This window comes from Danio aesculapii, chromosome 6, assembly GCF_903798145.1.
Source record: "Danio aesculapii chromosome 6, fDanAes4.1, whole genome shotgun sequence".
Taxonomy (NCBI): Eukaryota; Metazoa; Chordata; class Actinopteri; order Cypriniformes; family Danionidae; genus Danio; species Danio aesculapii.
The window spans coordinates 13,167,422-13,192,688 of record NC_079440.1 but is presented as its reverse complement, the minus strand read 5'-3'; the positions used below and the strand labels follow the sequence as shown (position 1 = coordinate 13,192,688).

General features: G+C 34.4%; 1 protein-coding gene across 1 annotated transcript in view; it reads left to right on the top strand.

The window, feature by feature from the left end:
- The window catches only part of dnah9l (dynein, axonemal, heavy polypeptide 9 like), a 147,399-nt gene that overhangs the window by 91,642 nt on the left and 30,490 nt on the right, over nt 1–25,267 (top strand). Inside the window, exons 58-65 of the mRNA XM_056459340.1 lie at nt 10,118–10,351; nt 12,459–12,605; nt 15,833–15,946; nt 16,109–16,252; nt 20,462–20,644; nt 23,200–23,301; nt 23,381–23,515; nt 24,921–25,094. Coding sequence (XP_056315315.1) covers nt 10,118–10,351; nt 12,459–12,605; nt 15,833–15,946; nt 16,109–16,252; nt 20,462–20,644; nt 23,200–23,301; nt 23,381–23,515; nt 24,921–25,094 — 1,233 coding nt within the window. The remainder of the gene's footprint in view (nt 1–10,117; nt 10,352–12,458; nt 12,606–15,832; nt 15,947–16,108; nt 16,253–20,461; nt 20,645–23,199; nt 23,302–23,380; nt 23,516–24,920; nt 25,095–25,267) is intronic.

The window sequence follows — 25,267 nt, the reverse complement described above, 5'->3', positions numbered from 1 at the left end:
GAATCTGGTGCTGTTTGAGGAAGCCATGCAACACATGTGAGGCCACTTGTAAATAATATATAGACTATTTTGAGGGATGTAAACAAAAACAATGGTGCCAACGTATTTCCTCTTTTACATTTTTAATTTCTATAGCTGCAGAGAATCCAAAAAGAGCCACATATTGATAAATAATGTTATGATAGCTATTTTAACATCAAGTTATGATTGAATTGCCTATTGTGACAGTTATGATTAAGTTTGATAACATGCATTTCAAGACCACATTGAAATGGTCTATATAAAAAAACCAAAACAATTCATCACATGATTCAGGGTATAAAACAGGAATTAGCTTTAAAAAAGAATTTAAAAAGAATAAAAAAAAACATGCCAATATAACATCTAATACTTAAATTATGCTTAATATTAAGCCTATTTTGCTCTTAAAAATAACATAACACATTTTCACATTACTTTCCTTAAAAAGTAACAATTTAATTTTTTCAAAAGTAACTTTAGATTGAAATATATAGCTTTTTTCTTAACACTGATCTCATATAACATTTAGTTTTACTTTCTGAACTCTCTCGAAAAGACGAACATTCTGTTACCATTCTGTGAGTTCTTTTAGGAAATTGGCTTTCAATTCTCTTGATAAACACTCAGAGGATGTTTTTAAAAGGGCTCAGCAGTGGTTGAGTTTGTTGAGAAAACTGAGAAGTTTTGATATTGACATTGACATTTTGATTGTCGTTGTTGGAATATCTAATCAATTCCATGCGTGTTCAATAAAAAAGGTCAGGAGAGACTTTTCTTCAATGCCAAAAATATTAGTCATTTTTTGCATACAAATGAATAATTTGATTAACAGAATTCTGGTATCCCCAATGCAATGCAAGAATTACATTCAGGAGGTGCGCAACAGCTCTCACTTCCTGACTCCAATCTTTATAGGCAGCTGATATTAACAGGTGGAGTTGAAATTCATCACTTGTCAATCATTCTCCAGTCCTCCATTGGCCACACCCATACATACATCCTCTTTTTCTACGAATTTTCTGCACAACATTAAAAGCATAAGACTTCAGTTTCAATCCATCTCTGCTCACAGGAAGTTTAGCTGCAAAGTTAATTTTGGACAATCAGGCCTTTGCATTTCTATAAGCTTGACCTACTTCTGCAAAAATGCTTCATTAGTATGCAAAACATAGCACACTCAAGAGAAGAAGTTTAGTTAATGTATCACCTTTAAGCAATACTAATACAATTGTTTAATGAAAAGAAAAAGAAAAATATATTCCTTTTTCACAACATCTTATATCAATCACTTATCGAGTCGGTTCTTACTTTTAAGATTGTAGCCTGGTTTAACTCCCTCTCTGTTAAAAGCAAAAATAAACTTTTATGGTTAGTAAATGTAAAATAATTGGTGAGAGACAAACACCTCTCACTAATTGATTTATAGCAGCGACAAAGAAAAAACCTCCACTATTGTGGAAGACTCTTCCCATCCTTTACATGGTTTCATTAAGTTACTTCTGTCTGGCAGAAAAGTTCCTTTATCAAAAATGGCTACAAGAAGACATTTATTCCCACTTACAGTACATTGGTTTTTTAAATAATTGTGTAAGTGTATTTATGTTTTGTTGTAGTGTGTAAGTCTATGTCTAAGACAATTTTCTAACCCCTGATAGACAATAACGTTTATTGAATTGAATTGCTGTGTACCAAAACTATATTATCTCTTAGCAATCTTTTACAAGACTAACAGAACACTCAGCTAAGACAATAGATAATATCTTGCTCACATGATTTATTGATATATGTTGCTCACATGATAGTTTATATCATCGCAAAAGTTAAACTGTTATAGGGCTGTGCAATTACTGGCCTCCAACCATTATTAAAAAAAATTGTTTCTCCACGAAGCCCAATTTCACAAGAAATCAGTCAAATATTGTAACTTGTCTTTTGCAGCACGGAACATGCTAGATTTATTGAAATATATGAGATTAATTTATGTTTTTAAATATGCTAAAAATAAATAGTTGTGTTCTGTGAATGCACTCAGAGGCCAAGCAGAAAACAGACATGTGACGATATCTTTTAGCTTAAGGTGCCTGCCTAGTCATGCATGCAAAAATAAGTCAAAATTCCGCGTTTAGTGTTTTTTTTTTTTAATATATAAACCTTTATTTGTTTTGTAATAATTGAACATAAATGGAAAGAACAGTAAAAAAAGATCCATGTGGCTCTTAAAGTGACAGTGCACTGTATTCCTTCTGCTGAACGTGTTTATTAATCAAACAACAAAAGATGAGGACAAAATTCCTCACTGCTTCTAACTGAAGGACTGTTGTAGCTTTATTAGGAAACAAATCAAATTCGTACAGTGTATTATTCTTAAAGCACAGTTGGTTTTTATTCTACTGTATTTAGTTTTTATTATTTTTATCTTTTTGTTTGTTTTTATCTATGCATTCTGCTGTGTTATGGACAGTTGTGAAATTTCATGATCTCTAAAATGTATATGTGTAATAGCAACCTTGTTTAAAAAAAAGTGTATTTGATTTTATATACATTTTACATCCTTGTGAACCGGAGCACCCGGAGGAAACACACGCCAACATGGGGAGAACATGCAAACTTCACACAGAAACGCCAACTGACCCAACCGAGGCTCAAACCAGCGATCTTCTTGTGAGGTGACAGCGCTACCCACTGCGCCACCGCGTTGCTCGTGTTGTTGCGCAGCTCTCAGCAAATAAACATTACAACTTTATTTCAATACAGTACACTTAAAAGCAAAATATACAATATGTATAATATGTATTGTGAAAAAGCTGCACAAACTCATTTCACTTGATTCCTCTCAGCATCCCTTTATTAAAAATAGATTTTTTGATTATATTTGTTTATTTATTTTGTACTACATTTGTTGCAATTTAGACTTTAATGATATGTGTGTGTGTGTAGCTGCAGGATAAGCCGTATTCTTGAGTCTCCTGTGGGCAATGCATTGCTGATTGGAGTAGGTGGTAGTGGGAAACAGAGTCTCTGTCGGTTGGCTGCTTTTCTCAGTGTCCTTGAAGTATTTCAGATCACACTGAGAAAGGGTTACGGCATCAGCGACCTTAGGGTAACACACCCTCACACACTCCATTTCCATGATCTCTTTTTCTTTTATTTAAATATGCAGTATTGTAAAAAAACTTTACTTCAGTTCTTTTGTCTTTCCCTGTAGAGTGATATTGCTGCATTGTACATAAAGGTGGGAGTGAAGAATATTGGCACAGTCTTCCTGCACACTGATGCCCAGATTCCAGATGAAAGATTCCTGGTCCTGATCAACGACATGCTAGCATCAGGTGCACACTGCAAACACCTCTTGCGCTTTCTTCTCCTCCATCTCAGTTCTGTTAGAATTGCTCAGTATGTGTAGGCTATTTTTTTTATTTTTGTTGCAATTTAATTGCTGAAACTTATTACGGCATGGGTATTATCACAATATTGAAATAAGCTGCAAAAATGACTACTTTAATAAGTTTAATAACAAAAAATACTTAGTGAATTGCATTATTGTGTATACATATTCAGGATAAAATATTTTTTTAAACATTACATTGCAGTTGGGTAATAAATTATTATCAGTTACATTAAATGCATTAATCCATTAGTTAATGCATTCAAATCAACAGTATAGTTATAGTTTTATGCTTACATCCTTATAGTTATATGGTAAAGTTACTTAAAAATGCAACAGAATTTTCTTAGATTTTAATAAAAAATATTTTTTTAGTAAAATGATTATGACGTTAATGCATTATTAGTCATTAGCAGGGCCAGACAGAGTCTGTGGACCTTTTGAGCTATTTCTGTGCCCAATTTTGTAAAATGTCTAGATTTCTGAGAAATGATTTTGAGAGTGTAGTAACTAAACCTTTAACCTATAAAATAAAAAAATTATGACTTGTATTAAGGTTTACAATGCAAATCCAGTCAGAACCACTTGTTTGGTAAATAAAGGATATAATATATCCAATAATAGCTGAAAATATTACTTTACAATCTGTATTGTACGTATATCATCTAAAAAATTGCATGTTACTCAGTAAAATTAGTGAAATTACTGAAAAACAGTAAATATATACTGTATGTTTACATACATTTACATAAGTGAAGAAATGAAAAAAGTGAGGAAAAAAGCACCAGGCCCAGATTTTATAACACCAGCCTGTTTAAAATCCTGTGCTGACCAACTGGCCCCCATCTTCACCCTGATCTCTACCATCACCCCCATCCCAAAGAAACCCAGACTTACAGGACTAAATGACTACAGACCGGTGGCACTAACATCTGTGGTCATGAAGTCCTTTGAAAAACTGGTGCTGGCCCACCTGAAGGACATCACTGAACCCTCACTGGACTCTCTTCAGTTTGCCTACAGAGCAAACAGGTCTGTGGATGATGCAGTAAATATGGGACTGCATTATACTCTGCAACACCTAGACGGACCAGGGACCTATGTGAGGATGTTGTTTGTTGACTTCAGCTCGGCGTTTAACACTATCATCCCAAAACTTCTCCTGCCCAAATTAACTCAGCTCTCTGTGCCCACCTCTGTCTGTCAGTGGATCAACAGCTTCCTAACGGACAGGCAGCAGCTGGTGAAGCTGGGAAAATTCTCATCTAGTATCCGCACAATCAGCACTGGCGCCCCCCAGGGGTGTGTCCTCTCCCCACTGCTCTTCTCCCTGTACACGAATGACTGCACATCAAAAGACTCCTCTGTGAAGCTCTTGAAGTTTGCAGACGACACCACACTTATCGGCCTCATTCAGGACGGTGACGAGTCTGCTTACAGACAGGAGGTTAAGGAGTTGGCTGTCTGGTGTAGCCACAGCAACCTGGAGCTCAACACGCTCAAAACAGTGGAGATGATAGTGGACTTCAGGAGAAACCCCCCTGCTCTCCCCCCACTGAGCATCATGGACAGCATTGTGGCAGCAGTGGAGTCATTCAGGTTCCTAGGCACCACCATCTCTCAGGACCTGAAGTGGGACACTCACATTGACTCCATTGTCAAAAAAGCTCAACAGAGGCTGTACTTTCTTCGTCAGCTGAGGAAGTTTAACCTCCCAAAGGAGCTGCTGAAACAGTTCTACACCTCCATCATTGAATCAGTCATCTGCACATCAATAACTGTCTGGTTTAGCTCAGCTACTAAATACGACCTCCAAAGACTACGTCGAATAGTTCGGACTGCTGAGCGAATCACTGGTACAACCCTTCCTACTCCCCAAGAACTGTACTTATCCAGAGCGAGCAGAAGGGCTGCCAAAATCACTCTGGACCCCTCACACACAGCACACTGCCTCTTTGAACTTTTACCTTCTGGTCGACGCTACAGAGCACTGCGCACCAGAACAGCCCGACACAGAAACAGTTTCTTCCCTCAGGCAATCCATCTCATGAACACTTGATGATAATAATTGCGAAACCAACATCACTACTTGCTATACACTTTTATACACATATACACTTATTTAACAACACACTTTACATGCCAATTTGCACATAACAGCTGCACATATAACGTTGTATATAGTAATAAACACGTACATACACTTGTCATCTGTATATTTGCACTCACTACTTCTATTTTTTTTTAAATATATTTATTATCTGTTTTTTGTCCTGTCTCTGTAATGCTGTTGCACTGTAGAAGCTCTGTCACGAAAACAAATTCCTAGTATGTGTAAACATACCTGGCAATAAAGCTCTTTCTGATTCTGATTCTGATTCTGAAATAGACTCAGCAATGGGCTAAAAAATCTGATTTCTGCAGGCACAGAGTCTGTGTGAACCTAGTCATTAGCTTAAAGTTAACATCAGCTAATATTAATGAATGCTTTTGAAGTTGTCATTACATTACCTTTAGTTAAGTGAATGGATGTTAAATGGACCTTTACTGTACAGAGTGTCTTCAAATAGTCACAGAATTGTCATCGTCAAAGGCCAGATTAACATGTAAAATTGTAAATATTTGACAATAAATTGCCTTCAAGCGTTTAGTGCAGTGCTGCCAGTGCAGTGAATATTCTATAAAAGTGTAAATAATGAATAATTATTCATAGTATTTTGGAGTGACCATGATATTAATATTGTGCATGTTCATTATCATGATAAATTGAATCATTGATTTAAGCTCAGATGTCTAATTTTAGAATTTTATTTTTGTATGTATGTGTGCGTGTATAGGGGACATCCCTGACCTGTTCAGTGAGGAAGAAATTGATATGATCGTCACATCTATTCGTGTGGAGTTGAGGGCGCTTGGTTTGCTGGACACTCGTGAAAATTGCTGGAACTTCTTTATTGATCGCATACGCAGACAGCTCAAGGTTGGTCGCCTTATTTCGAAAGCATATGAATATGGATGCAGCAAAATAAAAAATCTTGGCCAACCTGAAAATACTGCCTGCTCTTGCTCTAAAACTAAAAATGTTAAAAAATGCTTTGTTATAATTATTTATTGTTTTATCAAGTAATTTTGCAAGTAATTTTAAATTTAACTCGATAGCATAATTTATACTCTAAATCTATGCTATAAAATAACCACAGTAAAAATAAAACAGGCAATAACCACATTGTTGGACAGTAACATAGAATTGGCCAGAAAATGTACCGTGGCCAAAATAATTATTTAAACACTGCATATTTTAGAAGTTTTGTTGAATTAAAATACCCATATAAAAAATTTAGTGTCTACAAAATAGTCATTATGCTCTATAAATCATAGTATTAAGCCATCATAAGGAAATACAGCTGGTTTTCCTTACTAAAAACAAAATAGGCCCATTTTACTGTAAATGTCCCACAGTCATGTTCTTTTCTGCAAAACACGGACACACCGAATATTACAGTTAAAAATGGATAAAACTTTGTACTCATATCATCTGCCTGTTTCATGAACACTGTGAAATCAAATCATGTTTTGGTAGCAAAAAAGGTCAGTTTTTTCAAGTCTGTCAGGTGACATGTTTTAATCATTTTTGCTAGCACTGTATTTATATTAAATATCAAAATATTATGTTCATTTAGGTCTAGAGGGCAACACGGTGGCTCAGTGGTTAGCACTGTCGCCTTACAGCAAGGTGGTTGCTGGGTCAAATCCTGGCTGGGTCAGTTGGCAATTCTGTATGGAGTTTGCATGTTCTCCTTGTGTTCGTGTGGGTTTTCTCCGGGTGCTCCTGTTTCCCCCACAGTCCAAACACATGCATTATAGGTGAATTGGATTAACTAAATTGGCCGTAGTGTGTGTGTGTGTGTGTGTGGGAATGAGTATGTATGGATGATTCCCAGTACTGGATTGCAGAAGGAAGGGCATCCTCTGTGTAAAACATATGCTGGATATGTTAGTGGTTCATTCTGCTGTGGCAACCCCTAATGAATAAAGGGACTAAGCCGAAGGAAAATGAATGAATATTCAGGTCTGTGCAACAGAATGAAATAGAAATAATTTTTCTATTATGTTTAGTTTCTGTATAATGTATAGTCCTACAAAGCTATTATTATTAGAGCATTTGTCAGAGTGAACTTGAGCATATCAGTGAACTTGAGGTGTCATTTTATCAGCATTGCCATGTCACAGTACAGTAGCACTATTGCAAACAGCAGGAACAGGTATATTACTACGGTCATTTTTCTCTTTTCTGACAAAAATTGAAAACGTCATTTATGGCTGATTATTTTTGGTGGCCAAAAAATTGGTGCATCCCAATGAATATACAATTATCTAATTGATCTCACATCCCTTCTGCACTGTAGGTGGTGCTGTGCTTCTCTCCGGTTGGTTTCACTCTTCGTACACGTGCACGGAAATTTCCGGCTCTTGTGAACTGCACAGCCATTGACTGGTTTCATCCTTGGCCCCAGCATGCATTGCAGTCCGTCAGCAGCACTTTTATACAAAATATCCCTGACTTGGAGGTAACAGAGACTACATTGCAATATTCTGCACAACACTGCATTGTATCTCACCAGGGACAAACTTTGGGTCAGTAGGATTTTTTAAAGGAAATTGATATTTTTATTTAGCAAGTTAGCAAACTTGCTAAAAAAAATTGAGGAAAATTGACAAATATTTTGTGTCTGCTTTATTAAAATGCTGAGGATCAAAATGTCCTGAAAAAAATGAGCACATATTATGTTAATAAAGAAATAATATATCTATATTTTTAAATAAATAAAAAATTAAGAATAATGTATTAGTTATATATTCATTAATAATGCATGAAAATATATTTTTAAATATTGCAATAAACTGTAATGATTTTTCACGTTGAGAAGACATAATGAGCATGTACAAAGATTTCTGTAGCTAGAAAAATTTAATTCACAGTAAAAGAAAATATTTAATCAGAAGGAACAAACTGAACAAAATAAATGAGCAATATCACACGAGTAACAGTGCGATATGGCTGTATATCAGCACTGGTGGGAGGCGTGCGTATCGCACTGCTACTCATGTGATACTGCATTTATACAACAAGTTTGACCGCGTAATCGTGTGTATGAAAAAGAAAATCAAACACGGAGACTCTCAAAAGCCCTTTTGTGTGAGGAACTACTTTCTTCCGCTACTCATTCACATCTGCAGCTGATGTCAGAACAGCAGAAACTATTGCAAGTTCACAAACATGAACTAGCTAGTATTTGAATGATTCGATAGCCTAATGTCTAAAGTGAAGACAAAACAGGTAATTTTTGCTCAAATTTTAAGATTATAAGGCTGAACGGCATGAAATGCCATCAGTCTACAGAGATTTTCCTGTATTTCTCTGTTGCAATCAGGAAACAGACCCTAAAAAAAGCCAAGTAAACACTGCCAGTTTCTGTGGTATAAATACTGCCCTACAAAATACAAAAGAGAGATATCGACTTAAAATGTCACTTACCTGATTTATAATGATTTATTCAGCTGTAGTTTGGAACTTTCGTTAAGAAAATGCTGAGTTTTTCTCCCTCTAAGGACTTATTATGTGGTCTCTGTCACCATCTTGTGGCAGAACGTCAACCGTCACTTTCTTTGGTCTGCTCAGAGAGGCTGATGGCAGCCATTGGACTGAATCTCTGGAATTATAAATATTTTAAAATAGGCACTATCCTTATAAATAAACTGCATAGTTGCAATCTAAACAACTACATTCTCTACTAAAAAAAAGCCTCAAAAGTACATCATGTTGTCCAACAGCAGGATATTTGTCAAATTGTAGAGTGTCTCTGCTTGTTGCTGTATGTGGGCGGAGTAATACAGAAGGGTGAAGAGGCTGTATAAGTGCTGTTATTTGCTGAATATCACACTGCAAGATGAATTGGCAACAGGGGGTTTCACACTGCATGACTTTACAATAGAAAGAATTGCCGACAACTTTGTCTCGGTCCACAATCTACGTCTCACAACCAAAAACATGCAAGAAGTGACATGAAAACAACACAAGGTCACGTAGTATTTCTTTTGTTATTGACTGCATAATGAGAAAGAAGCTTAGTGGGGTAGAAAATGTGCTTATTTTGCTCACCTGGGTTTTGAAGGGAATTAGCAAATTCTCTAAAACGTTTCTTTTCCGACCCGGTTGTGGAATTGCTCAGATGACATGTCAAACAGACACGGGTGCTCCTGCCAAATTTCCAATAGTTTTTCCTCCATTTAACTTCTCCCCAACCTCCCGCTGGCCTGCAGATACCCATACTAGTGAATGCTGCTCTCTCATTGGCAGTAGGTAAACGCCGATGTTATTTTCAATCAGAACACATTTTACACAGCATGATTTTGAATCGGCGACAGGTCCAGATATTTAGCATGCCAAATATCTGACAGGCGTCAATGACTCATCTGCGATTCTCTCGCGTCTTTAGTTCATACTGTGCGATTGTTGCTCACGTGAACAAGCACCAATTTGCCTGTGATTTCAGGCATTGGTCTGCGATTTCTCAAAACCTGTTTGCGAGTCATAATCGGGGCTAAATTCATGTAGTCTGAATTCGGCATAAGAGATTCTATTAAATCTTATTGACCACATTTTTTTCAGGAAATGTAAATTTATTTACCAAGATATTTTCTTTTTTTTAGCCTGATGTGAGAGTGTCCATCAGTGAGTTTATCTCATTCGCTCACACTTGTGTGAATGAAGTCAGTGTAAAGTATCAGCAGAATGAAAAGCGCTTCAATTACACCACACCCAAGAGCTTCTTGGAGTTCATGAAACTTTATGGCAACCTGCTGGGGGCAAAAAGAACAGAACTGAGACAAAAGACAGAACGCCTGGAGAACGGCCTGCAGAAGCTTCTGACTACGGCATCTCAGGTTAAAATCTCAAATTCTACCAAATAATTATAAAATGTGAACTGATTTCTCTGTATTTTGTCATAACTTGTGGATGCACAAATTCACAAATTAAATTGAACCAAAATTAAATTGAACGTTTGTACAATATACTTTTCACGTTCTTACAATATAATATCACGTTCTTACAATATAATATCACGTTTGTACAATATACTTTTCACGTTCTTACAATATAATATCACGTTCTTTCAATATAATATCACGTTCTTTCAATATAATATCACGTTTGTACAATATAATATCACGTTCTTTCAATATAATATCACGTTTGTACAATATAATGTCACGTTTGTACAATATAATATCACGTTTGTACAATATAATATCACGTTCTTTCAATATAATATCACGTTTGTACAATATAATATCACGTTTGTACAATATAATATCACGTTCGTACAATATAATATCACGTTTGTACAATATAATATCACGTTCTTTCAATATAATATCACGTTTGTACAATATAATATCACGTTCTTTCAATATAATATCACGTTTGTACAATATACTTTTCACGTTCTTTCAATATAATATCACGTTTGTACAATATAATATCACGTTCTTTCAATATAATATCACGTTTGTACAATATAATATCACGTTCTTACAATATAATATCACGTTTGTACAATATAATATCACGTTCGTACAATATAATATCACGTTTGTACAATATAATATCACGTTCTTACAATATAATATCACGTTCTTACAATATAATATCACGTTTGTACAATATACTTTTCACGTTCTTACAATATAATATCACGTTCTTTCAATATAATATCACGTTCTTTCAATATAATATCACGTTCTTTCAATATAATATCACGTTTGTACAATATAATATCACGTTCTTACAATATAATATCACGTTCTTACAATATAATATCACGTTTGTACAATATACTTTTCACGTTCTTACAATATAATATCACGTTCTTACAATATAATATCACGTTCTTACAATATAATATCACGTTTGTACAATATACTTTTCACGTTCTTACAATATAATATCACGTTCTTACAATATAATATCACGTTCTTACAATATACTTTTCACGTTCTTACAATATAATATCACGTTCTTACAATATACTTTTCACGTTCTTACAATATAATATCACGTTCTTACAATATACTTTTCACGTTCTTACAATATAATATCACGTTCTTACAATATACTTTTCACGTTCTTACAATATAATATCACGTTCTTACAATATACTTTTCACGTTCTTACAATATAATATCACGTTCTTACAATATACTTTTCACGTTCTTACAATATAATTATCACGTTATTACGTGAAAACTTTATTGTCAGGTGCGAAGACGAAGAGCCCGCCTACCTGAAAACTGCCATGCTGATAACAACATTGTCCAAGCTGATCAGTAGCTGCAAAATTTCCCCATGTCTCAATCCAAGCATAAAATAGAACTTAATTAACTCTGTTAAACGAGACATTTTCTCACGCTCTGATCGCACCAGGTAAACGTAGCCTAAACAATAAAGTTTTCACGTAATAACGTGATAATTATATTGTACAAACATGATATTATATTGTAAGAACGTGATAATTATATTGTACAAACATGATATTATATTGTAAGAACGTGATAATTATATTGTACAAACGTGATATTATATTGTAAGAACGTGAAAAGTATATTGTAAGAACGTGATATTATATTGTAAGAACGTGAAAAGTATATTGTACAAACGTGATATTATATTGTAAGAACGTGAAAAGTATATTGTAAGAACGTGATATTATATTGTAAGAACGTGATATTATATTGTACAAACGTGATATTATATTGTAAGAACGTGAAAAGTATATTGTACAAACGTGATATTATATTGTACGAACGTGATAATATATTGTAAGAACGTGAAAAGTATATTGTACAAATGTGATAAAGCTCAGATTTTTTTTACCTGGGTGGCAGCTCTACGCTTCCGTATTTTACAGCCCATGTTTGAGTTAAATCATAGATCTTAAAGACACATTATATTTTGTGTTTGCATTTAATTATGTGTACCTATATGCTGTAGGTGGAGGATCTGAAGGCTAAACTGGCCATACAGGAAGTGGAGCTGCATCTAAGAAACACTGATACTGAAGCCCTCATTGCTAAAATTGGCCAGCAGAGTGAGAAACTCAGTCAGGAGAGGAGCGTTGCAGATGCAGAGGAGAAAAAGGTGAGACAAACCTACACTAAATCATAAGCATCACCATATTTGAAGTTCACATGCTTTCAATAGCTTTTTATAATAATATACAGTTGAAGTCTGAATTATTAGCCCCCCTGTTTATTTTTTTCCCCAATTTCTGTTTAACGGAAAGAAGATTTTTTCAACACATTTTTAAACGTAATAGTTTTGATAACTCTTTTCTAATTACTGATTTCTTTTATCTTTGATATGATGACAGTAAATAATATTTTACAAGATATTTTTCTAGACACTTCTATACAGCTTAACATTTCTTCTAAACAGCTTTACAATGACATTTAAAGGGTTAATTAGGTTAACTAGGCAGGTTAGGGTAATTAGGCAAGTTATTTTATAACGATGGTTTGTTCTGTACAGTCGGGGGAAAAAATAGCTTAAGGGGCTAATAATTTTGACCTCAAGATGGTTCATAAAAATTTAAAACTGCTTTTATTTTAGCCGAAATATAACAAATAAGACTTTCCCCAGAAGAAAAAAATATTATCAGACAATTTCCTTGTGGAAAAATTCAAAGAGGGGCTAAAAATTCAGACTTCAACTGTATGCAATTGATTATAATTAGTGTTTTAATGGTGAGTGTCGGGTATATACATTGATTTTGTATACACTTTGAAATTGTGGCTCTGTCTTTGAATTAAATTATAATTGCTGTGTTTTTAAATAAATATAAGTAATCTTTTTATGGTTATGTTTTAATTACACATTACTTACAAATTACTATAATACTAAAGCCTTGCAAAACTAAACTTTTTCATAGCATTTTTTTTAATGAAAGTTTTGTTGAAACATGCATTAAATATATACATATATAGTGAATGCAGAGGCAATGTAGTCCTAATATTTAGAAACATATTATTGTCTAGATTTTCTTTTTTTTTTTCCTATCGCACTAGCAACCTGGGTAAGCTTATGTCTTACTTTACATTTTACTTTATTTATTTGCACAAGAATACAAAAATATTAGAATAAAACAGAAAAAAATCCCATAATGTGCAGGAAGAGGCAAAAAGCCCAAAAGGCTTAGAGCCTCTACCTAAATAATAGTAATAAAAATGAAAAAAAAAACAATTTTTCAAAATTTGATTTTATTTATCAAATATGTTGCATTACAACAAATACTAAATTACAGTTGCAAGTGAATAATAATACACAAAAAATGAAATGACAATGTCACATACACACACATCCATAAGATTAAATGAAATCCTACATACAATTAGACCTAGAATAACATAGAATTCTTACAAAATTACAGAACAGCAATTAAGAATTTCCTTAAGCATGTCTTAACCTGTTAAAGGGGAACTTTTTTTGTTGATTTTGATAAATCATTCCATATTTTAATACCCCTAAATCTAATTGAGTATTGCGCTCTACTTGTATGAACTTTGGAAAAATAAAAACTTGAGAACTGTTGAGTAAAATAACAATGAACTTTACTTTAAAATACCTTCTAAAGTCGGCGCCAATAGCCTAGTGGTTAGTGCGTTGACATAAAGCACCCAGGTGCTCGTGGCGACCCGAGTTCGATTGCTGGCTCGGTGTTCTTTGCTGATCCTTTCCCTCTCTCTGCTCCCCATACTTTCCTGTCTGTAAATCTCCACTGTCCTGTCAATAAAGGTGAAAACCCCTAAAAAAAACTTCTGAAATGATCTGGCTCGTTACCTTCATTTGAATAAATCTTGTACATGAAAACATATATTTGAAAAATGTTAATATCATAGACAGAAATAAGATGGAGTTTCTGAAGTAAAATAGTGGGCGAACTAAATGAATTTGATCGAGTTGCAAACTTTAAAAAAAAAAAAAAAACTCACCCAGGGAGTCAGCGGGAGTTTTTAATGTGACCCTTATTTAGAATGCATCACTTTAAAGTTTCCCTGGCAATACATCAAGCTTATCACGTGAAACCACAGCCCCAATCATTTATGCATAAATCGTTATCATATATCAAACATCATACATTTTTCCCTTTTCCACAAATATTATCCCAATTATATTCTGATTATCAAATATGTGTGAGAAGAATAGGTATTTCATCACGGTTTCAATAATGATCATATTACCGCATTGTTAGCCTGCGCTGCAGTGAAGAGATTAGAGCTGCTGGAATTACAACATGTCAATTCATCAACTTCTTCCAAAATATATGAAAGTAAGTGGTTGTTTAACTGGAAGAAGAATATAGTAAATATTCTAGTATTGATGTTATAGTTTGATATTTACTAAATGCTTTTGAAGAAAAAAAATCTTTTGAAGAGTAGTAGGGAACACATTTTATTATTCTGTGTCTTGCATGTATTATTTAATTTCCTTATCAAAGGGACAGAATTTGGACGTTTAGGATTTGTTTCTTATCAACAGCAACAAAAACACAAAGCTTCTTGTGATTACAAGATTGGAAGAATGGCAAAAAAAATATCTAGCTGAAAGTTGTTCGTGGATCAACTGAAACAGCATAGACCAAAACATGAAACCTGAGTTTTAAGAATCAATATCATTCATTCATTCATTTTCTTTTTGGCTTAGTCCCTTTATTAATCTGGGGTCACCACAGCGGCATGAACCACTAACTTATCCAGCATATGTTTTACGCAGCGGATGCCCAACACATATACACTCATATACACCCATATACACTCTAGCACACATACGCACATACACTACGGCCAATTTAGCTTATTCAATTCACCTATAGCGCATGTCTTTGGACTGTGGGGGAAACCGGAACACCTAGAGGAAACCCATGTGAACACGAGGAGAACATGCAAACTCCACACAGAAATGCCAACTGACTCGAACCAGCCAACTACTTGCTGTGAGGCGATTGTGCTACTCATTGTGCCACCGTGCTGCCTGAGAATCAAAATAAATTTGGTAAAATTAATTAGAAATGTGTTTATAAGTATTCATATGCAGAAGTTAAAACAACACTCTATTTATTCAGTACAGATACACATCAAACTTAAAGAGTCTTACAAAACAATTTTTAATACGTATACCCTTACCACTACTCTCTCTCTCTCTCTCTCTCTCTCTCTCTCTCTCTATATATATATATATATATATATATATATATATATATATATATATATATATATATATATATATATATATATATATATATATATATATATATTAAAAGACATCCTGGTGATAAAAAAATGGTCAAAATAATGCTATATGAATATTAGGTGGAAGCGATCCAAGCAGAAGTGACCAAACAGCAGCAGGAGACTGAAGCCGACCTGGAGAAAGCAGAACCAGCTCTACAGGCAGCAAATGCAGCCCTCAACACACTCAACAGGGTCTGTGTTTGTGTCTATATCCAGTGTGTTTGACTTAACTTTGGGCACTAATGTGTGTTTTCTTTTCACTACTGTAACATCCTCTCGCATACAATGCCCAGTTTTGATGGGCAAATGATTTTGTCTAAAGTAATTTGCTCCTTTTTTTTGGTGTGTGAATAGCTGAATCTGACAGAGCTGCGGACGTTTCCGAATCCTCCTGCCATTGTATCGAATGTGACTGCAGCTGTTTTGGTGCTCTTGTCTCCTAATGGCCGTATCCCAAAAGACCGCAGCTGGAAAGCATCTAAAGTTGTCATGAGTAAAGTGAGTGAGTGTAGAGCTGACATTTAACATGTATTCTCATTGTTTTTCAGGTGTCATATTTTAAAAAAAAAAAAAGTATTTGAATTTTGCTCACATTTAAATTCATCATATTACTGAAATTTGGATTTTACATTTATAAGCAAAACCTGAAATTTACTCAAATTGGCCATATTTAAGTAATAAAACATTTCCGTTTGTTGAGTATAAAAATTTTGAAATGGCATAATGGTTGGCTGGATGCTTGAATAATGAAATTGTGAAAAGTAGTGAAATTGTACTGCAACTCAACAGGTTATTAGTGAAAGCATTTTATTATAGGGAGCAATTCTCACTATTTAATAGTTACTTAACTCATACTAGAACCATGCTAACAACACAAGAATTTGTGCTAGAAACGTGCTAACAACATGCTAATTCATACTAGAACCATGCTAATTTATGTTAGTAACTACCTAGCAACTACTCAGAACACCTTAGCAACCACTGACCAATACCCTAGCAACCGCCTAGCAACACTTTAGCAACCACCTACCAACACTTTAGCAACCACCTAGCAACACCTTAGCAACCGCCTAGCAACACTTTAGCAACCGCCTAGCAACACTTTAGCAACCACCTAGCAACACTTTAGCAACCACCTAGCAATGCCTTAGCAACCACCTAGCAATGCCTTAGCAACTACCTAGCAACCGCCTAGCAACACCTAAGCAACCGCCTAGCAACACCTTAGCAACCGCTTTGCGAGCAATCAGAACACCCTAGCAACCAATCAGAACACCTTAGCAACACCCTAGTAACGCCTTAACAACTACCTAGCAACACCTTGGCAACCACCTAGCAATGCCTTGGCAACCGCCTAGCAACCAATCATAACACAACTAGAAACACCTTTGCAACCACCTAGAAATGCCTTAGCAACCGCCTAGCAACACCTAAGCAACCACCTAGCAACGCTTTAGCAACTGCCTAGCAATGCCTTAGCACCCACCTAGCAACCAATCAGAACACCCTAGCAACCAATCAGAAAACCTTAGCAACCACCTAGCAACACCTTAGCAACTGCATAGCAACGCCTTAGCAACTGCCTAGCAACCAATCAGAACACACCTAAGCAACTACTCAGAACACCCTAGCAACTACTCAGATCCCCCTATCAACTGCATAACTAGAAACATGTTAAACATGTAGTTATGACTGTTTTACCCTTCTTCAAAACTACTTCAGTTATTTAAACTTTAAAGCTACTTCAAACTTTCAGACGAGGCTTTCTCAAGACACCATAAAGTTTGTCCACGAACTTTTCTAGTAAACATTGTCTGTTTATTAGTATTACAAAGCACATATTATGCATGACCATACTCCACTGTATTCCTAACCAATACCTTACTATTGTCCTTTTAACACATAAGTTGCAAACAGTGGTGTAAAGTAACAAATTACAAATACTCAATCTACTGTAATTGAGTAGTTTTTCTCAGGAATTATAATTTACTAAGTAGTTTTAATAATGTGTACTTTTACTTTCCCTTGAGTACATTTTTAGTGCAGTATTGATACTTTTACTTCACTATTTTCCATGCACCTGCAGTCACTACTTTATTTATTTCTTGTCTATGGGGATTGGCTAATGCAGAAAAATCAGTCCTGCAATTCATGTCCAATCAAATCACACATAGAAAGTAAATCGCATCATAATGAACTACCTCAAGACATAAGGCGCTTTATCAATGCAGCAAACCTTTTGGAAACATTAAAAAAGTCTAAGAAGATGTCCATAATTTTTACATTCATTGACCTAGAGACTGTTTATAGACTGCATGCCACTGATGAGAAGATGAAGGATGTCGACTGTATGATGACTGAAATCACCAAACAGCCTTAAACAATCAATAAATGGGACGAATGAAGAATGGAAGGAAGGGCCAGATTAAGGAAGGACTGAGTGAATGAAGGAAGGATTCAAGAAAGAACTGAACAAACTAAGGAAGGAAGGAATGAACGAATGAATGAATGAGCAAAGGACCTAATGAAGGAAGGAACAAAATATGAAAAAATGAATGAATAAGTGAACAAATGAAGGGTGAAATGAAGGAAGGACCAAATAAATGAAGGAAGGATTCAAGGAAGGACTGAACAAACCAAGGAAGGAAGATACGAAGGAACGAACGAATGAATGAATGAATGAATGAATGAATGAATGAATGAACAAAGGACCTAATAAAGCAAGAAACAAAAAGCGAACGAACAAACTAATAAATGAGGGAACAAAAGAAGAGAGGAACAAAGAAAAGAATAAATGAATGAATGAAGAAAGGACAGAAGAACCATACACAGGTTGGAAGTAATGAACGAATATTGACCTTATTCTTCAATGCGGAAGTTCGCACGTTTTTGCGAACTTTCGATTCAGTTGCCTATGGGAGAAATGACTAGGAATAATAAACGGCAAAAAACTGTCAAACTACTTACTCTACAAACAAGTGTTTGCATTACAATACAGACAAAGTAGAATAATATAATAAGAAAATATCAGTTTTCAACACCAAGCAGCCAAACGAGCTGTTTTTAACGTCTAAAAATGAATGGAAGTGAATGAGACCGGAAGTTTCGAGCCAAAGTGATTCAAATGGCTGCGCCCGCTCGTACGCAGACAATAAGGTGAATAGGAAGATCACTAAATGACCTACAGAATGTTACGTTTACACATCCCTACACAAACTGCATGTAAATGCATCAACTTTTCAAAGTGTAATACTCACTACTCACTACTCTTGAATACTTTTAAAAGGACTTCTTTTTACTCATATTTTGAGTAATATTTACAACAGATATTTTTACTCTACTTGCACTACATTTTTAGGCAAGTTATGGTACTTTTACTTGAGTATGATTTTTCAGTACTCTTTCCACCACTGATTGCAATTACTAACCCTCCGGCATGAGTTTTTTTTTAAATCACTTTGAAGTGTCCTCAGGGGCATTAAATTTATCACGTGACACACCCCAGCTCCATTTCTTTTGCATATGTATTTTCCTTTTGTGAAAATATTGACAAATGTCCTAATTTTATTGTGATATATCAGATATTTGATTCTCAAATATTTATAAGAACATGTTTGTGGTCAATAAAAAGGCTTAATAAGGATCATAGTTTTTGATCTATGAAAGATTGTTGAGTGAGCTGCCGTATTTACAACATGTCCGTTCATCATCTTCTCCTTAAATACATGAAAGTACGTGGCTATTTACCTTGGAGACGAGTAGAGTAAACATTTTAGCAATACAAACAATATGTATCTAATATGATACTAACCATAAATGTTATGTTTTGTTAGTACTTTTGTGTATTTAAATGTATGAACTAAAATTAATGTGACTAATTTGAAAACATAAATGAATTGTGGTTTATCAATGCACAGCTAGTCATCGTGGAAAGGCAGATTTGAATTTAGTAGCTGATTATGTGACGCACTGAATATTCTAATTGAGAGGTGCCCAAATAGGGCTCGCAGGTCAAAGTCGGCCCATGGTACCCTTTTGTTTGACCCACTATCCCATCTGAAAAGAGAGTGAGAATGATGGGGAGTTGTTTGGGGAAAATGCTAATATTTAAATTTGACAGAGACTTTCAAATATGAAGTATCCTTTAGTTTCTTTGTTTAATTGAGAAGCTACAAAAAATGTTTATGTTTCAATTAAATGTAAATAAATAAGACTTTTAAAATGTAAATACAGGTATAGGACAATGCACAAGACATCGGTAAACAAATCAAAGCAAAGACAGGAGCAGCTTGACTAGTGTGTTCATTAATGAACTCTATTGTGTTCTAAATAGGATTGTTTATGTTTTTACGTTAATAAGTTCATTATAAAATGTTAAAAATTATACTGCTTCATTAATAATATATTTTTAATTAAAATGTTCTAGTTATTCTTAAATATTAGTAAATAAATTAAGAAATTACCCATGGGAAATTTAATGTAAAACAGTTATACAGCCCTCAATCGAGTTTGGTTTTTGGCCCTATATAAGAAAAAGTTTGGGCACCCCTGTTCTAATCACATCAGCCTAGACTGATCAGACGGGTCTGAATGTAAGGGTTAATTAGCAGGAAATGAGTTTATTGAGGCAAAAGTCATAATTAATGGTTTGTTAATAGTGAGAATTAAAAGTGTCACCACATTTATTTCTGTTCACTGTGTGTTTAGGTGGATGACTTCTTACAAGCACTGGTTAATTTTGATAAAGAGCGCATACCTGAAGCCACAGTGCGCGTGATCAAGGACGAGTATCTGAGTGATCCTGAGTTTAATCCAGAGTTTGTGCGTCTTAAATCATCTGCAGCAGCCGGTCTCTCTGCCTGGGTCATCAACATCATCCGCTTCCATGAGGTTCTGCTTTTTTACTCTGTCATAATCATTCGGATCTAGTGCTGTACAATATTATGCAAATGTGATACATTTAACAGGTATAACACACCAATTTCACCAATACTAAAAGATTTAAAAATGAACCGGTCTATTAAAACACTCCAAAGAACACCATTGCAAAAACTTAATTTCTATTGATATTACATGTATTAGGACCAGTTAAGGGCTCAGTATGTAATGCTTGCCACTGAATAGTGCGTATTCACAACAAAGACATTAATTCATTAGTTCCTATGGGAACTAATGCAGAAATCATGTTCTTAGACAAGCTAAAGTATTTATGAGTTATTATCATGATGTTGCGTGAAAACAGCAGAGCTTTTATTATGCCACAGTTAAACGTTTCCGGTTCTTCCAGTTGAGATCATGTGTGGAAGAAGCAGCGCTGTTTTATCATACTACATAGAGTACATTTAAGGGTTTTGTTATAATGCTGCTCTGTGCAGTCTAATAAACACACAACAAATTAAAGTGTCTTTAATGTTTACCTGTTTTCCATAAAACCAAAGTGCAAATTGAGGGTGTGTCCCTGTTACTAGTTAAAATAGCTTATTTCTCAGAATTTGAACTTTTATTCTTGACATTTAGGATAATGTAAGAACATAAATCATCAAAATATATAACTGTTCTTGTGTTTTTTGGATATTTTAATGAAAAATGCTATGTAAATACTATTATATAATATAAAACTTTAGGATCACTGCATTAGCATCTTAAATGAGATTTTGTTCTTGTTTTTGATTGAGTTTGTTTTGTGATTGTATTGTTTACAGTGTGTGTTTCTGCTTTTCTCCTTTATGCTGTTCTGTCCAGACATATGTGAGTAAACAGATTATACATTCATTTAGTAATGGCCACAATAATTTATATTATTGTGTTTTTGTTCAATAATAATTTATATTATTGTGTTTTTGTTCAATAATAATTTATATGATTGTGTTTTTGTTCAATAATAATTTATATGATTGTGTTCCTGTTCAAAAAAGTTCTTGTGTCCAGTACTATTTGTACTGATGTGGTTGTGAATAATATAGAACCTGTTCTGTCTATTATTGATGGGCATAGAAAATTCAGAATTTCAGCAACTTCACTGAGCGGGTCAGCAACTTTTGCAAGAAAAGATCAAAATTGACAGAAATAAAAAGTTGTAAAAAATGTTTACATTTGAAGACCAAATGATTAGCCCTCTTGTAAAATTTGAATTCTTTTTCAAATATTTAAAAGCGTTTAACAGAGAGATTGTTTTATGTTTAATCATAATAGTTTTAATAAAAACTTTTGGATTATTAATTTCTTTTTCCATGATCACAGTACATAATATTTTTCTAGTTATTTTATTGGATACAAGTATTCAGCTTAAAGTGGAATTTTAAAGGCTTAACTAGTGTTACTTTCGTAAAATAGGCAAGTTGGGTTAATTAGGCAATTGGACATTGGTCATTGGACAACAGTAATTTGTTATCTAGCCAATCAGGAACAAACGTCTGAAGGGGGTTTATAGTAGTTGATAATCATAAATTTTTTAAATCCATTCAAACTTAAAGAAGAAAGATTTAATGCAAAATACTTCAAAAAATGTCCTTGATCTAATAAAAATCACTTAAAAAGAATTACATTTTTCTGTTCCTTAACCGTATGTAAAAAAAATGCTAAAATGTATTATAAATACATTGCATTAATTAAAGAATTGTCAAGAATTTTAATTTTATCCTTATGCAGGCACATTATCATGTGACGCTGAAGGATGGAGTGATAGCTGTTGAAAATTCAGCTTTGCCTTCTCAAGAATAAATTACATTTTAATTACATTAAAAAAAAAATCATATGTTGCACAGTATTACTATTTGAATGTTTTTTTTGATGAAATAGTTGAAAGTAGCATTGATGAGCATATTAGATCATATCTGTCAACCTTCCGTTTTTTTGTGGGATTCTCCCATATTTTATCGTTCTATTCTGCTACCATCCCATTGAAATATTTTCCCATATTTCTCCCGTATTTTTAATCTTGCTATGAAAGATGGCAGTAACATCTACACAGAACCAATCCTTCCTATACACATTGTTCTGCTAAACCACTTTCCTTTTATTTTGGCTTGAATGCACTTTGAAATAAATATAAAAATTGCAGCATTTCCTTCCTTTTTATTAAAGCTATGTGCCATCACCCTTTATATGAATTAGCCAATCCATGACTTATCACATATTTTCACATCCTAATGTTAAAATATATGTAAGACAGATATTATAACAACATTTAACAAATTCTACTAATGTCAAAATAATTGATGCTTTCTGTTTTAATGTTTAAGTGATTTGAAGGATTGCGTTTAAAGTCTCATGTGATGATGATGATGATGTTACATTTTCAAATGCCTGCCAGTATTTTGTATAGCTGAAGAATAGTCTTTCTCCATACACTCCTGTGCTCTTTAAAGCACTCTACAATCTCTCATTGAAGAAACTGAAGTTCTGCTTATGTTTGTGTGTTTTAATATATGTTTGTGTCTAATCAGGTGTTCTGTGAGGTGGAGGTGAAGAGGTTGTGTCTGGCTCAAGCAAACGCTGATCTGGTTGAGGCTGCAGAAAAGTTAGAGATCATCAGAAAGAAGCTGGCTGTAAGTCTTTCTCATTTGCTCTCACAATATCTCATCATTGTTTTACAAAAAATGTCAATTGTGTTTGTGAAATGTTTAGGAGTTGGATGGTAGTTTGGAGACACTGACAGCTGCGTTTGAAAAAGCAACCTCGGAGAAACTGCGCTGTCAGGATGAGGTGAACCAGACCAACACAACCATCCTGCTGGCCAACCGCCTTGTCAAAGGTTTAGAGGTCAGAATACACAGATTTTGCCCTTTTATGCATGTTTATGTTGTCATGCTAATCTTACATGTAAAATAGTAATATACATGCAACCATAAATGCTTTAGAAATTAATATTGAACATGAAAAATCTCTCAATATCACTGGAAGAATGTTAAACTATACTGCAAAAAAACAAACAAAAAAAAGGTTTTCTTTGAGTTTTTGTCTTGTTTCTAGTCCAAATATCTAGAAACTCTTAAAGGGTACCTATTATGTCCTTTTTTACAAGATGTAAAGTAAGTCTCTGAAGTTCCTAGAGTGTATATGTGAAGTTTCAACTCAAAATATAGATCTTTGAATCTGCCCCTTTTATGCTTTGATCCTAATTGTGTCATTTTGGTGACTGTCGCTTTAAATTTAAATGAGATTGTGCTCTTTTTAAAAGAGGGCGGAGCTACAAATGCCAATGTGTCGGCATAGTGGCAGATTCAAAACAGAACTAACATTCTATGCTAATGAGGGAGAGATCGTCACTAATGGGCGGGACTTTCCCTCTCTGATGACGCTTATAAATGGAGAATGTCAATCAAAGGGTTTCTGCAGACTGTTTTTATGAAGTGTGATAATAAAAATATAACATTAATATTTTTTTACAATTCGAAGCTGGTTATATTCTCAGGCTGCCCTTTAAATCAAAAGCATTTTATAAACAATTAAAAATATTGTCTTGTTTTCAGAAATAATTAATCAAAACTAAGTCTGTTTTTCCTTAAAACAAGCAAAATAATCTGTCAGTGGGTTATGCAAAATAATCCTAACCCAACCAAAAACAAGATTATTTTGCCTACCTCATTGGCAGATTATTTAGCTTGTTATAGAGGGCACCTATGATGAAAATCATCTTTTGTAACTGTTTGGACAGAACCCTGTGTAGGTATAGTGTGTCCACTCTCATATTGGAGTGACAGAAACACTAAGTCTCTTTTTAAAAATTTCCTGACGTTAAAATAGGATCTAAATCCCTCCCATTTTGGCCCACCGCAACGTGACGTAGGAGATCGATTTCCCCACAGACACATTCTGGAGACACAGAAGACTTATCTTAAATCTTGAAAAAGTGGCAAAATACAGTAGTTGCCCTTTAGGAAAAACCCTCTTAATTTTGACATATTATTTCTGAAAACGAAACAATGATTTTCACTTGTCTATAAAATGCTTCTTAATTTATAATTTTTTTTTTACATTTAGACAAGAAACAAGACAAAAACTCAAAGTAAGAAACCAGTTTTTTGCAGTTAAGAAAACAAAGTATAAATAATACTATTATAAACCATTGATATTCAGCTTTATGCACACCAAATATGCTCTGCTGTTAGAGAATATACATTTATTAAAATCTTCTGCAATAAAAAATAATGCCTGTATATTTCAGTCAGAAAACATACGCTGGGCTCATTCTGTGGCGCAGTACCGTGAACAGGAATCAACTCTTTGTGGAGACGTTCTCCTCACTGCAGCCTTCATCTCTTATGCTGGATCTTTCTCAAAGAGATACAGATATGAGCTGCTTCATAACCTCTGGATGCCTTATCTGCGTGCACAAAAGGTAACTGTGTGTCACTGTCAATCAGTTTATCTTGGGATCCCCTTTGCCATTGAATGTTTTAAACAATTCTATCTTACGCCCCATTCACACGAGGCTTCAGCGTCAACGCTTGACAGAGGGAGTGTCTGAAGTTGGGGTTGACGCGGTCGTCATAGCAGCATCAGCCAATGAAA